General features: G+C 48.7%; 1 protein-coding gene across 1 annotated transcript in view; it reads right to left on the bottom strand.

Moving 5' to 3' along the window:
• Window positions 1-11,875: 11,875 nt before the first annotated feature.
• ZNF704 (zinc finger protein 704) overlaps window positions 11,876-17,687 on the bottom strand; it is a 209,980-nt gene continuing 204,168 nt past the window's right edge. Inside the window, exon 9 of the mRNA XM_004697500.2 lies at window positions 11,876-16,815. Within this exon, the coding sequence (XP_004697557.1) occupies window positions 16,704-16,815 (112 nt within the window). The 3' untranslated portion in view covers window positions 11,876-16,703. The remainder of the gene's footprint in view (window positions 16,816-17,687) is intronic.

Raw genomic sequence — 17,687 nt, 5'->3', positions numbered from 1 at the left:
AAATGTGCTTTATACAATTGATGTATGTATGGGTTGTGATAAGAGTTGCATGAGCCCCCAATAAAATGAATTTTTAAAAAATTAAGGTCATAAAATTGATTTTGCGTGAAAATAATTTAGTGCTTCTGAATATTCAGCAACTTCCTTTTAACAATCTTGAACATTGGGCAAAAGTGTGATTTTAGAAAATCTAATAGGCATATCGTTTTCCAGGACAAGACCCTGTTTTCATGCTGTCACTATTGTCCCCCAGCTCGCTCCCCACTCCTGAGAGCTGCACCCCCTCCCACAGAGGCTCTCAGCCTGGGAGAATGCTCCGAGACCTTGAAGGGAGGGGCTAGGGTAGGGGTGCTTGTGGACGGAAGTCTTTGCTTTCTGTTGTGGATCTGGTAAAGGTTTACAGCACAGAGCATCGGTTTTACATTAGATAATTCACACGAATCTACTGGAATTCGCTCAATGGGCCATCACGGATCCCACCCCCGTGTCTCCTGTGTGCTCTCCTCCTCCGTGCCTCACCTTCGGAGCGTTGTCCTTGGGTAACTGCTGCCCTTTTGATCTTTACTGGTCATTGATTCTAGCGCAGGGCTCAGTCGGTTCCAGACTGGAAAGATAGGGTCCCACCTATTTTACTCACCTGGTCTCGTCCATGGTTTTGAGTGCTGCTGCAGTTTCCTCACTCTGTGCCGGGCCTTCGAAGAGGAGCCTTTTCAAGGCAGCGGTGGTGGCCGTGCGGCACCATCTAGTTCTTCGGGTGTCGAGGTTGTGGACACTGATGTTGACGTGAAGGTCTAATTGTGCCCCTAGATCTTTCAGTTTCTTTTTTATTATTTATTCATTTGTGCCTTTCCGCTCTCATCACTCTGCTCTCCTTTGTGCAGGGAGGGACCCATGGCTGCCTTAGCGGGTTGCTCAGGAGTTGTTTTTCTTTCCCAAAGAGCTTATTGGCATGTAGTTCACACACCATACATTTCAGCAGTTCCGTCGCATCACGGGAGTTGTACGTCACCACCACACTCAGGTTTAGAACACTTTCTTCATTCGGGTCCTCATCGGTATTAGGTTCCCATTTCCGCCCGCCCCCCCTCCCCCCCCAGTGCTCGGGAGCTTTTAACACCCCATTTGTCACCCGTGTAAGACGTAGGACACTGTCTTTGCGCCATTGACTTTGGTTGTATGGAAGTTTAACACACCATCTTTGAAGACTTTATGCCTGTCCCTCTTTGGTGGCAAAAATGTGGGCATTACCAGTCCATTGTGTGGAAACCAGCCTTCAGGCGTCCTGAAGCCTGTGAAGGGCGAGAACTGCAGGGTGACAGGCAGTGCAGTTCTCGGTGTGCGGCCTGCAGACATGCTACGGGGAAGGACCCGCCGTGATTGCAGGGCCGGCCTATCTCTGCAATGGCTTTGGCTTGTGGGGAGAAATTGGAGACTGAGCCGATGCAATGACTAATGAGAAAGAGGTGGGAGGGCAGGGTGGAGATGCGGAGAGCAGCGGTGTGGTGGGAGCAGCACGCACCCGCTCCTGTGGTTTAGGTGCCGTTGAAACGATTGAGACTCATGGAACCCTCTGTGACAGGGTAGAGCCCATGGGTGTCCTAGGCTATAATTTTTACAGAATCAGCTTGCCAGGCCTTTTCTTCCATGGAGTCACTGGTGGGTTTGAAGTGCCCACCTTTTGGTTAACAGCTGAGCGTTGAACGATTGCACAACCGTTAGGGAAGCTCAGAAGGCTGCTGTGTACTGCACGTTATAGAGCAGACTCTGACTCACTGGAGCCCTGTGTGTGCCCGAGTGGAACTGTGCTCAGTAGGGTTTGGATGCCTCATGCTTTGGAAGGAGATCACCAAACCTTTCTTTGAAGGCACCTCTCGATGGACTTGAACCTCCAACCTTTTAGTTACCATCTGGTCATGTAAACACTTTGTGCCTCCCCGGGGCTCCAATCCATATTAGCCCTGGAAAGCACAGAATGTTCATTGGGTAGAGAATGTCCACATCTACTTGGACTTTGTGGCCATGGACCTGTTATATGCCTTCAGGAGCGAGTCTGCTGACTGATAAAATGTGTCGAGTTGCAATAAATGAATGAGATAGTTATCTGAAATAGAGTCCATAGTAGAAATTCCATGAGGTGAATTCTACCTCCTGCCCATTTGCATCTCAGGAAAGGTCAAAGGGCTCAATGTCCCCTGTGCTGAACAAAAGGAGTTCCCAGAGCGTCAATGGCTAGGAGCTCCGGGCTGGGCTGGGTTTGAAGGAAGAAAGCATCACATGTCTCACTTGAGGAGTAACCCTGCAGCTCGTATCTCGGCTGCGTTGTAAAGTCTTGACTTGGCTCCTTCTACAAATTGAGATCAATATCGATGACCAGGACACACACACACACACAGATGTTGTGGATTTGATATTTGATAAGGCAGGGTATGTTTACTTCAGAAAATATCTTCTTAAGAAACTGACGAGTCTGGTACTTGAAGTCACTTGGGCTGGAGAAGAGGGTTCTGGATGGCTGAATATGTTGATTACCATTTGTGGTATGCTTCTCTGCAAACTGTGACCTGCCATTTCGGGCAATTGCCACAGTAGCCCCCTGAGGTAGGCACTTCTCTGAACCTGGCAGCAGGCCATGAGCCACCTACAGTTAAAGGGACTTAGAAATATTGCCCAGGTAGGGATCATCAGTTTTCCTTTCTTCTATTGTTATTGTCATTATGTAAGTGAAGCTTATCTAGAAATCACTTGTCCAGTTACCTTTCCTGTAAGAAGCAAAGCTCAGCTGTGTACCCAAGTCTGTTGGACTGCAAAGTATGCTGTGTGCACTTGGCTTTGGGAGGTGAACAGCAAAGGCTCCCGAGGGCAGACTTGACCTGCGTGAAGAGGGTCTTTGCCTCTGGGTTGGATATTGATCCTCTGGGTTGGACATTGATCCTCCTCTGTGTTCTGGGTGGCATCCAAATGCTTGGGACAACAGGGCCAGCGGAAGAGTGAGCAGATATCACACCTCACCTCAGGGTTGACTCACAGCAACCCTACAGGACAGGGTAGACCCGACTGCCCCTGTGAGTTTCCAAGTCTGTAACTAATGATGGGAGTAGAAAGCCATGTTTCTCCCAAGGAGCTGCTGACCTTTCAGTTAGCAGCCCCACATGTAACTGCTATGCCACTAGGCCCGTCTGATCTATCTGAGCCGTCCCTATCAAGGAGTTGGATGTAAGTGGTCATGTGCAAATCTGAATGCTAGAAGAGACGTGTGCCCTTTCTTGCGTTGTCGAAACATCGGCCTTGATGGGGCATACTTGACATGGGAAAGATAGCCCTTTGGTTTTTGATAAAGTTCACAACTATACGTAGAAGCTTCAACTGGGACCCTAATGACCGTCTTGTAAGGATGTTAACTAGTACACCAGTGACTCAACGTTGAGCTGACTCAGGGCCACCAGGTGTGTCAGAGCAGAATGAAGCACCACAAGCTGTCTAGTGGCTAATTTTCTTTCCAGAAGTCTCTCTGGAGGCCAGCCTGTCTTCAGAGACAGCTCTGGGTGAACGCATACCGTCTGGTTAGCAGCACTAGCGCATTAACTGCTGGCACCACGTAGGGACTTCCAGGAGGGTTAGCTCCCCTTCATGGAAAATAAACATCTCCCAAATAGAAGCAGATACACAAACACTTTTATTAAGTGGAAGTTAGACTTACTTCGTGGTACTTAACCAGTTACAAGTGCATTTAAAGTCATGTGTGTGGATACGGTAGGAGTTAGAATAGTCTTACTGACAGTCCAGGGTTCTGGCTCAGTCCATGCCAGTGCCACCCGATGTTGAACCACACACGCAGCAAGCACAGGTCAACAATCATGTCAGACTAGACTGGCAACACCATGGTCATTGTTACAGCTAAGCATCACAGAACATGAAAGTCCAAAGACCAGAAGACTATTACTAACGTGATTCTTATTCTAAGCCTTTACTTCTACAGAAATGCTTCCAAGGTACCAATGAACCAATCCCCGAACTCCGGGGACAGCGCCGTGTCTTTCTCTGACCCAGACATCGGCCCCGGGGATGGTAAACGTTCGGGGGTCTGTCTGAAGCCCATTTGGGTCAGGTGCCAGCGGTCTCCTGGGGAAAGTGCAGCTCAACTGGTGTGTGCACTGGAGCTGGGAAATCTTCCGTTTGGAATTTTGCTTCTGTTTCAATTAGCACCAGTTTATTTTAACTTTTGTTTCCTGGTGTTAAATAGTGAGGAAACTTTTTCTTTTTTTTTAAACCAACACACAAAGTCCAAAACAACAGTAAGCAAACAAAACAAAACATTCAAAAATCGCTTTAGGGAACAGCATTTAGAAAAACATCATTTAAACATTCAACAAATCTATGTACAGCGTGCCAAAAGTTGGCCAGGAGCGAGGCTCGTGAACAGTCATGTGAAAGGATTGTTCACCAGAACCTTCACAGGCCGTATTTACAGTCAGAGAGGAATTCAGACATGGGGTATCAGAACATCCGAGTTTGGCTAAAAATCATATAAAAGGACACATCCTCTTCAATACCTTCTCAACAGGTAGCAAGCCCCTCCAGCATCAACACAGGAAGCAGGCTTAGAAGCGCATTTTCCCGGCGTATCCATACAGACAGCTGAGGAACTTTCTGACCGGACAGGATGAAACGGGAATGATGGAGAAATGGACTCCTCCATTCCCACATCGTCAAGATGAAAGGAAGATTTTTTGTTGTTTCATGCTGAGTAAACCTAGTAAAGCATTAAGGAGCAAAGTCAAAGTTTTGGGGTGAAAAGGCTTGTTGAACATACAAAATCAACAAGAATGCTCAAGAAATTTGTATTTGTGTGTGTGTGTTTTCAGATCTAAGCCATAGCTTTACCTCTGTCAGATTTTGGGGGAAAGAACCCTAACCACCGCCGCCTCAATGATTTAATTTACTGGACAACGCTTCTCTACTTGGTCTTCAAAACAATGCAGCGCCAACACTAACGACTTTCCTCCCCTTTCCTTCTTGGATTGACGATTAAACACACTCAACATTATATGTATCCAGTACCCATGAACTTTACCTAGTTTTGTTTGCTTGTTAATCCAGTGTAACTAGAACACGACTTCTAAAGACCTGGGCATGTTTTGTATAGATAATAGCTAACATTCCCGTTTTTGCTTAAGAAGGAAAATAGGACTATGTCTCATGTATTCACCTTAATGGCTGGATTTGTTTAAAGCCTGCAGTTTCTAGAGTCCTGTCTCAACACACTGGCTTTAGAAATGCCAGTCAGAAGAGTATAAATTGCAGTCCTACATCCCCATTAGGACATGCATTCAAGTTTATTTTGAATCATTTGTAGTTGTGCGAAGTCTCCAAAGGGAGGTGGGGTGGGGGAAACGTACTTGGATTCAATACAAAATACATGTTACCCTTTGAAAATGCATAGTTGGCAACTGTATACATTCATTCACTAATGTTAACTACTTTTGTGAGCAAGCACTCACCCCCAACTGGAGGCAGGCTTATATTTTTAAGAGACCTCTTGAAAATGGAATAGCGTTGCCAGTTGCCCAATTATGTGATTCCACCTGCCATTCTGACGCTATCGTTACCCAGAAAGGACTGCGGCGTTCCCTCGAGTCTGCCTTTTCCCTTTGCGTATTTAAAACGCTCTCCTCTCTCGTCAGTTCTGACTCGGAGCAAGACAGGGTGAAACGGCCCCCCAGGGTGGCCAGAGTGTCGTCTTCATGGAAGCAGACTGCTGTGTTTCTCCTGTGGGGAAGCTGGTGGGTTCGAACCACCAGCCTTTTTGTTAGCACGGCTGAGCACGTAACCACTGTGCCACCAGGACTCCTCGTAGGCACAGAAAAGCAGTGCTTTCTACTGGCAGCGTTTTTTGTTGGATACCCCATTTAAGCACTTTTGTAATTTCATTTTAATATTTTAGATTTGGTGTAGAAACCATTTGAAAGATGGCTTTATTTTTATTTCAAGCAGTTTCCTTTAAGCCTTATCATGGGCCAAGGGCAACAGAGGTTTGTGAGCTCCTGCTCTCGCCCTCCCCAGGCCCCTCGTTTGAAAGAAATGACCGTATTAGCCACTCAGCAGTTGATAGTCATAAACCCTTTGGGACCTAGCAATTTCTTTTTATCCTGAGTTCTTCTAAGTATATAGGATTTTGATATACGAAATACTTTGGAAACTATACTAGGATCTGGTTACTCCAGAGAATGTGTTTAAACGGCAGACGTTCGCCTAACCATTAGTATACAAAAATAGGAATTTTAGAGCATGTTATAGGAAAATATTAATTAATGGCATTTTTTTTCAACATGTAAGATCCACATTCCTGGGTTATTTTATACCCAGGCTGTTTTCAGTAGTTAAAAATCACTGAACAAGTATATTTTGGGTGTATTTAATTCTTCCCGAAAGGTCTAAATCTAAAGCTTTCCACCAGGAATCCAGGAGGCTCTCCCAAGGGCCTGCAGGGCACCAGGAGCCTTGCTATTTCATCACAGGTGTTGGTCAACTCACAGCTACTGGTTCTCAATAGGCAGCACATAGGAGCAAGGTTTACAAAGGGAAGGGCTTGTCATCCGCAAAGGGATGCGTCCTTTTAAGTGAGGGAGTTTATCACGCACGCCACACTGCAGACTGTAGGGTCCCAGACTTGCTTGGCCTACAGCCCCCTTCTCAGGAAAAACAAAACAACTTAGTGCCCCCACCCCAATGAAAGATATTGGGGCTGTCTAGCCTGAAATCCAGGATGAAGAGTAGGTATTTGCTTCATTCCAGTGCCCCCTAGGGGGCGCCATCACCCCACTTTGGGACACAGGGCCAACCCTGGAAGGGTGAATTCAAACTCTGGACCCCACAGGCCCACATCTGCCTGCTACCTTTCCTGTCGCTGCCTCCTGCGCCTGAACCCAGAAAGGGGGGGGGGGCTCCCTTGGAGTTCTCTGCCTTGGGTTTTATCTTTCAACTCTGTACAGTTGCTGATTCAGGGTGACCTATGTGTCCAGAGTAGAACTCGGCTCCTTACTGTTTTCTGTGGCTACTCTTTCTGAAACAGGTACTTTCTTTTTGAAGCAGATCTTCGGAGATACCTCCAAGTGTGACCTCAAACACCCCCACCCCCCCTCCCAACCTGCCAGCTGGCAGTGTGGACCCAGGGACTCCCCAGGAGAGAGGGAGCCATGCGTTCCCAGTTTCCCCTTCCACAAATATGAAAGTGATTACATCCTGGCCGGAGCCACTTCCTTCCAGAGAAGAAAGGCGAGTTCAGTCTCCACCCCCTTTTTGTGGCTAGAGGTCAGGGTCTGAAGTAATTAAACCTGAAGCTCTCTTCCTTGCCTGGGGGGGCGTCTCCTCAGAACGTTTATCCCGACATAATGGTTGTTGCTTTTGATTATGCAGTTAGCTCCCCCCCTAGATAGGACTGGTGGTGGGGAGACCCCAGGGTTGGGGTGGGCTTTGAGTGCGCCTGAAAGGATCAGGGCTGTGGTTGTCATTCCTTATCAGTGAGACTGAACAAACCTTTTGTGAAGAGTGTGACAGGCCGAACGCTGATGGAGCTGCTCTGAATATCATCTAAAACCATTCAGACAGATGGAAAGCTCCCCTCTTCCCAACCCCCGAGGCAGGTGGGGAGGCACATGGCAGAATCTGAGGTGCCCGTCTTGGTGACATTTAGCCCCTTTGAGACTTTAGCGAGCACCCAGTGTCACAGAAGCAGCGACTCTGCTCAGGCTAGCACACGGCCTGCTGAGCTAGCTGGCTTGGGCAGAGGAGGGCAATGAGGGCCGTCGGAACTTCTTTCTAGCAAGTACATGGGTGAATGCGAGGGTGGCTGGGTGAAATAAGACTAGTTTCCAGAATGGGTTTTTTCATTTTCTTTAAGCTCAATTTCCATAGCTACAAAACAAGCAAAAAAAGCTGTCTTGCCTTTTCCTGGAATGGCTGTATTTTACTCTGTCCCTAGTAAGAATATATCAGCAAGGATTCCTTTTTTTTTTTTTTTTTAGCATTTTCATGATCTAAATAAGGGAGATCGTCTCTTTGGAAGCTGGTGGTAAATTGATAAGTGGCCAGTGCCCAATCTGAAAGAACACCAAATCCCCGCCCCACTGCAGCTTATTCACCTTCTACCTTCTTCCGAAGCCTCTACTAACCGGAGTCCAGAACCGTAGCTTTCTATTTCTTACCTAAACAGCTTCCTAAACCCAAACCAAACTTGTTGCCATCGGTCCGGGCCAACGCATACGGGGCCCTATAGGACATGGTAGAACTGCCCCTGTGAGTTTCCAAGCCTCTTTCTGGGAGTAGAAAGTCCAGCTTTCTCCTGAAGAGAAAGGACCTTTCAAGCTCGGGACCTTTCGGATCCCAGCCCAATGCTTACGAAAGAGTCTTTGAAATTTTACCATTGTTGTGGTGCTGGTGCTAAGTAAGCCTTATAAACTGGGCTGCTTTTCTGGCAGGCGTGCGCAGAAGGCCTTCCTCATGGACCCCCTGACCCGCCCCCCCCCACCTTCCAGCACCTTAATCCTTCCAAAACAGCAGAAAAGTAGCATGATCAAAAATCCAGTTAATGAGGGTGGTAGAAGGAGGCCGCTGCTAGCTCCATAACTAAACTCTTGGCAAGAGGCTCTGCTCCAGCCTCAAAGCACGGGAAACGCATGGGAGAAGGTGAGATGCCATCCCTGTGTGTATTGAACTGCCTTTCAGCCACTGACAATGGCAAATTCACAGGCCGTTCCCATGCTGTCTAAACTGTATTCATATTGAAATATGACTTCCCCACATCACCAGACCGTTCCAGTTTCTGATCTTACAGTACTCTTGGACTTGACATTATTAATTGTAACTTTGAGCTGGTTTAAAAGGTTCTGACATCACTATAACCATAACTAACAAATGTGGAACGCTAGCAGAGACGTAGCTCTTCCCCAGGGAGCCAACATTTATACTTAGAATATCCCCCTAGCTCATCGAAATCCTGTAATTTGCCAAGTTGTGGACTGGAGTTGGGGAATCGGGCCTGTTAGCTACAGTGAAGGACTGCATTTGGGATGGCTGAGTTGGCATTTGACGAGGGCGCAGAGTGGGCTCTTCCTTTCTGGCTGAAAGGCCCATTCCACATGGCCTCCTTGAGAGCCCACGGGGCTGAATCGCCAGGGCAGGTCTTGCAGGTGAGGAGATCATCCAGGAAACGTGCGGTCTCCGCCCGCCTTCGAACCAGCCCTTTCCTCCTCGCAGGCAGGTGTGAGGCGGCTCACAGATCGAAGACCACTCCCGCTTGGCCTTGGAGGGGAGTAAAGTGCCTCTGTATATGCTCTCCCGGGGTTCGCAAACATTAGACAAAGAGCCAGTCCTGCCCCTCGCAACTGAAACGTGATTTGAGAGCTGCGAGTATTATTTCTACACGCAAATAACATCACCATCATCCTTTAAACAATGGCCAGCACCCTTCAGAGCCACGCATACAAACCCAAGGCGCCGCAGGTGGCTTTGGGCCGTTGCCGACCCCTGTTCTACACTTGGGTCTTACGACGTGCGGATGGAAACGTCTCCAAGAGGGATGCAGTGTTCTGTATTGCTGGGAACGTGATCGACTCTGCTGGAAGACAGAGTTTCAAACGAGTCTATCGTGAGGCGACTTTACATTGGCCCCCTGACACGTTGGTTTTTTGGCATGGGTGGGGCCGTCTTTTGAGACTAGCACATTCTCCAAAATGACCAGACGTGTGCCCACCAGTTCTAGGGCCAGGGCTTTAGCCCGGTCAGAGGGGCAATGAACACAAACTTCAGAGGCAGAGAGGAGTGGGAAGGGGTGTGGAGAGGACGGCAAAGGGCTTCGCCACAAGGAGGGAACGGGTGCTAGCTGCCACCTGCGGGGGCTCCCTGGCTGCCACCTCCCGAGGGTACTCTGCCATGCCCTCATCACAGTGGTCTGTGGTGAGAAAGCTCAGATGTGTGATGTGAGGCTCTGGGGGCATGGCCGGGGGCCTGTCGGGTGAGGCGGTGCATGTTCCTGTACCACGTCAGTCTTGGGTATCACATGCCTAGTGTCACCTCGCCCTGGAGGGTCATTTCTGGGGAGAAATGACCGGATTGTTCTTGTACTGGTACTGTGGGGTGCCAGCACGCGCATTCATGTGGGGCGGGCGGGGTGCGGAGGTGGGACCTAACACCGTGGATTGTGAACCCCTTTCTGCAGCAGTGGAAACCGGCAGCGTTGGGAAACCGGCAGCCTCTGACCGCAGCTGGCACCTCTGGTTTGCACAGTACTGGCCGAGAGTGTGGGTGAGTTGCCCAGTCATGCCAGATTTCCAGTCAGGAGACTGGGCAGCCCAGGTCGTGAGTTTCTGTGGTTGCCCGATTGTCTAGAGCTGAGTGTGGGTCCCCTTTCAAAGAGGGCATCCTGTTCTCTAGTTCACTGCCATCGCCACCATTTTCCTAGCCCCTCTGGCACCCGATCCGCATTAGTCATGAATGGAACCTGCCTGGCTTCTCTGACGTGTACCCTTAGGAAGCTGTGAATAATACTTAGCAATAAAGCTTAAAGACTTCTTGACGTCAGTGCTCGTGGGGAGGGACTCAGAAAGGATGCAGAGGGCAGAGCTCTGGGGGCTGCCTCACCGCCAGGACTGGGGGCCGAGGCGGGGCATGCTTCTCCAGCTCCCTGTGCACGGCTGGCCCTGGGGTGCAGACTGAAAGCCTAGCTGAAACCAGAGTGGTCTGCTGGGTGCCGGCCATCCCCAGGAGGTTTTTATTTGCTGCCGAGCTGCACGAATGAGGCTGATTTTTGAACTTGCCAAAATCATCAGAAGAAAGCAACTGTCTTGGGTGGGCTTGCAAAAAACAAAACAAAAACAAAAAAAGGTCCAGTATTAGAAAGTGGGGTTTGGCAGAGTTGAGACTGATCTGGTGCAGTTAAGAAACTTGCCCTGGTTCTCAACTGTTGGGGACACAGCCCCTTTTGGATCACAGCTTGGCGTATCTTCCTGCGCTTGTGTCTGCCTAGTGACGAGTCACACACGTGGTCTGGCAAGGAAAGGAAGGTCATTTAAGGGGTGCTGAGGGCAACAGGATTTTTAAACACTTCTGATTACCTAAGAAACTCCATCTTTGGGGCCTACATATTATATTTTAGAAACTTCTACCGATTGACAATTGCTCGCTAGACGCAGGTTCGTGGTTCTGGCCTGCAGCCATTGTCCCACAAGCTGTCATTTGATGCGAACTTGTTTACCAGGAGACTTCTCTCTTGTCCTTCAGCCTATCTGCTAATTTTTCTGAGGTTTAAGATAGGACGATTCCTTAAAATATCTTCCTCCTCCAACCACCCCCGCCCCCCACCCCAGACATTTGAAAACACAATGGTCATGACAGAAAGAATAGCCGGCGCCAGGCTGATTCCATGTAAGAACTTTTCCAGCGGCTCTGTGTCTCTACCCTAGTGCAGAAGGTGCATTGAAGACATGCGTCAAACCCTTGTTTAAAAGTGGCATAGCCCTTTGTTTGGCAAACAGGAGTTGTTTAGAACATAAACACTTCCTGCCTGTTAAAGTACTTTAAAAAATAAGCTACAATGTATAAAAACCAAGGTCACCCCCCCCCCAAATGTTCATGTCCTTTGTAATTACAAAACACTGCATCTTGTAAAATATTTCCAGTTCTGTTAACTTGAGAAGTACTAATGCTTATTATAAAATCATCATGTGTCTTAAAACTGTGGGAGCCTAAGCAACATCTCTCTTGTTTTGCTCGAAGACTTAACTTATCATTATTACATCTTAAAACAACAGATTACCAGTAGGATTCTCAGACCCACAACAAAAGAGTTAAAAAAACAAACAAACCACACAAACATATGCGATTGTCTTCCAAACAGGGAACTATTTACAGAGCAAGACCAGAAGTAAAACCCCCATTTTTGAGTGCGGGTCCTGTGACAGATGCATCTTGTCAAGCAGGTGTGTACATAGCCTTGGACAGGGGCTCCGCCAGAGTCACAAGCAGCAAACCGGTCCGTCGCCAACAGATTTTCTCCTTTCATGCCCTGCTGGTGCACGTTACTTAGGGACACCATTGGTACGAAAAGTGTCGATCTCACACGCCGATTTAGGCTTTTGGCTAGTTGCAACGCTGAAAGATGCATGATTCTCCCGTAAAGTCCCCAGATGAGAGGAACTTGGGGGGCAGGGGGAGTGTATGCCACTGCTAGTGTTACTTTCTTACAGAGAGGCCCTTTCCAGGTGTCCCCTCTGGCTGGCACCCTCGCCTGCACTCGTGAATCCGTGGTCTCCACGCAGCGGCATGCCCCATGCTCCTCTGCCACCACCAGGTCAGTGCTACGGCACACGTGGCTGAGAGCTCCCAGCATTGCGAGCTCCCAGCATTGCAAGAAGAAAACAAAGCACCTGTCCCCCAGAGTCCACGGGAGCTTGCTCTGTGACCGGCGATGGAAGCCCAGGTCACCATTGTAACAGCTTTTGCCCACAGCGCTCTGCTTGCAGCTACCAGACGGCCCTCTGTGTGGTTGAGGAAGGTTGTGGGCGAGCCTTTGTTCTCACAACTACATGGGGAACAAAGCCTTCGTGGAGTCCACGAACGACCCACCAGGGGCTGTGGCTGTGGCTCAAATCTCCGCCTTGGACCTCAGATCAATTGCTACAGAGAATCGGCTCCGTGCACAGGGTACCCCCGTGGCCCGGGGGAGTGGCTGTGGTCCGTTTCATGGAAATCTGTCTCGAAAGTACATCGGGTGCATTTAGGAAAATTGCTGACTAGAAAAGACTAAAGATCAAATTCATCTTTGTTTTAGGACCCTCCAGACCCATTTTTCACAAACCCTTGGATTTTCTTTTCCCTGAGGAAATGACCATTTCCAGTATTTTGCTACTTTTCTCAAGGCATTCTCTACTCCATCTACAATCCATGTCGCCTTTGAGGGAGTGCTGCTGTGCTTTCAGTTTGCAATACAGTCTGATGCAGGAGGGCTGGGACGGGCTGGGGGTCAGTGGATTCAGCAGAACCGACCTACTGAGAACCGGGGGCAGCTTTCCACAGTGGACGGCCTAGAGGGCGGGCGGACTGAAGTTCTCTCGAGCTTGACCCTGGACAGAGACCACGTCAACGACAGAGGTCTTTTTTGCATCAGCTATGGGACGACTTCTTTGAAAACGATGGGGAAAGCCCAAGAACTGCAACATGCACCATTCTCCATAGAAAGTTGTCATTGGCCACGTGGACACGACGGGACGTGGAATTCGCTTATAAAGGGGGCACCCTGGGCGTCTCCCGGAGCTGCTGGCAGGCACTTCACAGCTGGGCACTTCCGGTCCTGGTCAGGATCCCACTCCCCGCTTCTGACAGTGGTTGCTGCCATCCAAGGGTGGAAGGTCTGCAGCCATGGGGGACAGGTGGAGAAGCCTGTGTCCACTAGAGGTGTTGCATGGGCAGACGGGCGGCCTGGCCACAGCTGCTTCCTGTAGGTGGCGCTCTTCTTGTTTCAGGCAGCTGTTCCCAGAGCCTCTGGTTAGCCAGCACCAAGGGGATGAGCAGAAGCCGGGCACCTTGAGCCTCTCATCTAGCTCGCTGGCCTCTGGACTGCTTTGCTCCCTGAATATTCTCTTCATGCTGCCACTCTTGCCCGGCTCCACTCAAGTAGGCGCAGTGTTCTCTGGGAAGGACTCGTGCTTACCACCACTGCCGGCTGAACAGTCCATTGTGAAAAAGTTGCAGGTATCTGGAGAATGCCTTGCTGGTAGAAAATGCCTTCTTTGGAGAGAGAGGAGGAACCTTCTCTGATGGGACAGGCTATCCAAGGAGAGAAAAATACAAACCCTCAAAACAAATAACCAGAAAGCTATCCCACGCCTGATGGAGAAGCCTTTGGGGACCAGAACCAAATCCATTGCAGGACCACGTCGTCTGTGCCAACAGACCTCAGAGACCATAGCTTGTAGGGAGACCTCCCTTGCTACCCCACCCATTGAAGATCTAAAAAGAACTTGGTCCACTGAGATGGCATAAAGTAGACATCTGACTTAATTTGGCACTTCATGTTGTTCCCAGATATAACAAACTAATGCTGCTTAATTTTTTTAAAATTTAGTTTTTACAACCAGCAACTGGGTATTGCAATTCATAGCTTTCTGGTTGCTTTGAAGAGGTCAGCCAGGCCAGGCGTGGTGGTCCCCTAGTGCTTACAAGCCTTGGTATTGTGCATGGATGTCTATGGGTGCAGGGGGGTGCTGGAAGTCAGCCTCTGTCTGCACGCGAGAAACAGGAAGCAGCGTATATATAGAGCCCTAGGCTGTACCTGCCTGGCTAGCAAGAGAGAGCTGGTGCAGGCAGAGATGCAGAAGGGGGAATGTATGACAAAGGCTTTAAGGGGAACACATCACAGAAAATGCTTTATGCTTTTGCTTACACCTGTGCATGTGCTAGAAACCAGGGCAGGGCTGAACTCGAATCATCTAGGACTGAGCTCAAAAGTATTTAGGAAATATAGCTTGGGAGAACTATCCATGCAGCTTTGCTCCTAGGACTGACCCACACCAAAGAGCTCTCCCGCCTGTGTGGCACAGTTATGTGAAGGTGGTAAGGATTTGGCCCTCATCACTTTGAAATCTTGTTAAGTGACTTATTCCAAGAAGGTAAACCTCTTCTCTAGGCTCACACCTTGTCTACCATGGAAGTATCTGGTGAACTAGCTCAAGCAGGTGGCCATTAGGCCATCACCCCATAGCTCAGGTCAGGAGCGGGTGTTTACAATGAGATGACAGGACACTAACGGATGAGAAAGGGCAGAGGAAGGCACCCGGTGGGTCCCTCCTTTCTGCATTTTAAAATGCCCTTTTGTGGCTGACCTTGTAAATACTAAAACATGTAGTAGAGCTGGTGCTGTGGCCACTGATTGGTAATCATGATGTGAAATAAGATGAAGCTCTTTTTCTGGTCTCTAGAAATAAATGGTTTAGAAAAATAAATGGAGAAAGAAAATAGGATCTTTATCAAGGAACAGTAAAAAGTCGTGAGAGTTTAAAAAAAGACTGCCAACAGATATGAATGTACAAACGGTGGATGTTACACTATAGAACCTCATCTTAAAAAAGGACATATGTTATTAGATGATTTCTCTCCACTCTTAAAAAAATGTATGTGCAATCTTAAACATATATTAAACTTTGCTCTGTGCAAGTTCATTTAACATTCCTATGTCTGATCCTATGTCCCCAATTCCTACACAGTGCGTCCTATAAGGTGCTCTTACTGCTTTGCATAGGTACAGGAGGAATCTCTCTAGCAGGGTAATGAAGAGTAGAGAATGCGCTTATTTATAGGGCTCACCTAATACTGTCCTATCTCCTCCTCACTGTTGCTTAAAACCAACCAACCAAACCAACCAGCCAGCCAACCAACCACGCTAAGCTTACAAAGGTTAGAAAAGGGGACCTGATGCAAACTCTGGCCTTAACTAAATCGAGAGACTCCTGTACCAGCAAGCATTTTTCTTTTGGTGTTCTGTGAATATCCCATCTGAGCTAATTCACAATAAATAGTTCCCATATTTCATAAGAAAATAAAGGTTGGATCAACCCTTTACCCATATGTTTCTATGGTCCATCGACCCATCTCCCAGACACGCTAAAGCATAAAACCTATACAAAGTGCACTCCGAAGGGAAGCTGGTTTGTTGACCTCACGTGACTCTCCACATAGCTGGGGACAGGGATGGAGCCTGGGCTCTGCTGTTTAGTGGCAACTTGCTGGAATCATTTGGAGTTCTTGACCCTTTCTGAAGTCAGCCAGTGGTGGACTTTTGACTATTCACCTGGCAACCACTTGACAAGCGGTGGCGAACAGGTCGGAGCTCCGGTCTGCATCACATCCCTGAAAGAAAGCAGCAAGGCTTACCCAGCCCTTGACTAAGCGGCGGCAGGCAGTCTGCCGGGCTGCCTCTTGGGGACACCACACCGAGATGTTTCTCAATCGTGACGGCTGCCTTTCTGAGCTCGGCTTGAGGCTGAAGTCTGCTGGTGATTCCCGTCGCTCAGCTCCGTTTGAACCCATGCCATTCTGGGCCCCCAGGCTGACAGTCTTCCCATGGTTCAGTTTTGGGCCTGTAGTTCTGGAAACCCAGGGTGCTGCGTGGTCCTGTAACCCATCGTGATGAGAACGGTTCCAGAAATTCAAATGGAAAACAGGACAGCAACTATTCACAAGCAAAGTAGGCATCGTCCTTTGTACAAATGTTACCGAGTACCGTCTCGCTTAGGTGGTTTTTTTTTTTTTGGTCTTTTTTTTTTTAATGTCAAAAAATTGCCAGGAGCGGCATTATTCAGAAAGCTTATCAAAACTCCCCTCCTCAGTAGGTGAAAAAACAAACACACACCAAGGCTCTGTTTGTTCAATTGCTGCAGAAGTTTACAGTTTTCAGACCTAGATGTACAGCAAGAAAAAGCTTGGCTGTCGGCGGGTCTAGGTTGGTATCTCCATCAGAAGAATGAGAGTGGTGACTTCAGGGTTTTTGTCTTTTTTTTGCTGTAATTCCACCAAGTTCAGTGGAGGTGCATTTCCTGGGCTTGGAGCGCATTTTGTAAGGGAGGAAAAGCGCTGTTGAAAACCTGCCTTGGAAGGAGAGGGCATGGCGGCTGGGTCTGTGCGCAGCGGCCCCCAGGCCGGGTGGGTGGCGTCTGTCAATCAGTGAACCTCTGGCAGGCCTTCTTCCAGCGGCAGGCGGTGCACCACATGTCTCGGTTCTCCATGCCATACACCTTCCGGCACTTTTTGCCCTCTCCCCTGGGCTTTCTGAAAGACAAAGAATGTTGATGTAGCGGGAGGAGCTCGCCAGCCATCCCAGAGAGCTCAGCATCTCCGAAACAGGGAGTGTCATGAAAGCTCTCTCTAGCTTCGGGCTCAGCTGTACTGAGTGTTTTCCGGCCACTATATTTAAGCATCTGTTTGTCCGGAGAGGACAAGTTCGCTTGGCCGCCTTCATAAAACGGAATTAAAGAACTCAGTAAGAGTAATGCTAGCAGAGGGCCAATGGAGTATGTCCTTCCCAAGAGCTGCCTGGCCTCTCCGTTTTCTAGAGCTCCGGAGAAGGGACTTCTAAAGAACTTGACCTACGCTACAACCCAATCTTCTCGTTCGTTCCTACACGAGTCGGTACAACTTGGCTTGAGTTTGGACCCTGTGAACACCTCCTGTCGCCATGAGTCATCACTGACTCCATGGCCTCTTCTGCAAGAAAATATACTGTACACTGTAATCTCTCCAAACGCATGCGTTAATAGTTATTAAGTTTATCCTGCAGGAACACGTCCGGTAGGAACCCTCATTCATTGCTTTGGGAAATGTAATAAGGCGCAGGCGCTGTGGAAAACAGTTCAGGGGTTCCTTACTGAGCTAACCCTAGCATAGAAGCTCGCAGCCCCACTGCGAAGTACCCAGAAGCCTTGAAAACAAGAAGCACCCAAACGCCTGCTGCCCACCACTGCTCACTGGAGCATTTCTGTAAGAACCAAGGGGTGGGACTAGCCCAACCTGTCCACCCACAGGTAAATGGGTAAACAAAATGTAGGACAAGTGTGTGGGGGTGGGGGTGGATGGGGGGTTTGAAACACTCATGGAAACAGAATTAAAGGATAATGTTTTCAGGAACTTTTTGAACCTGCCCC

The sequence above is a fragment of the Echinops telfairi genome, unplaced genomic scaffold (assembly GCF_000313985.2).
Source record: "Echinops telfairi isolate 266 unplaced genomic scaffold, ASM31398v2 ScPeMD7_1;HRSCAF=3_0, whole genome shotgun sequence".
Taxonomy (NCBI): Eukaryota; Metazoa; Chordata; class Mammalia; order Afrosoricida; family Tenrecidae; genus Echinops; species Echinops telfairi.
The sequence above is the reverse complement of the archived record's forward strand: the minus strand, read 5'-3'. Positions and strand labels throughout refer to the sequence as shown.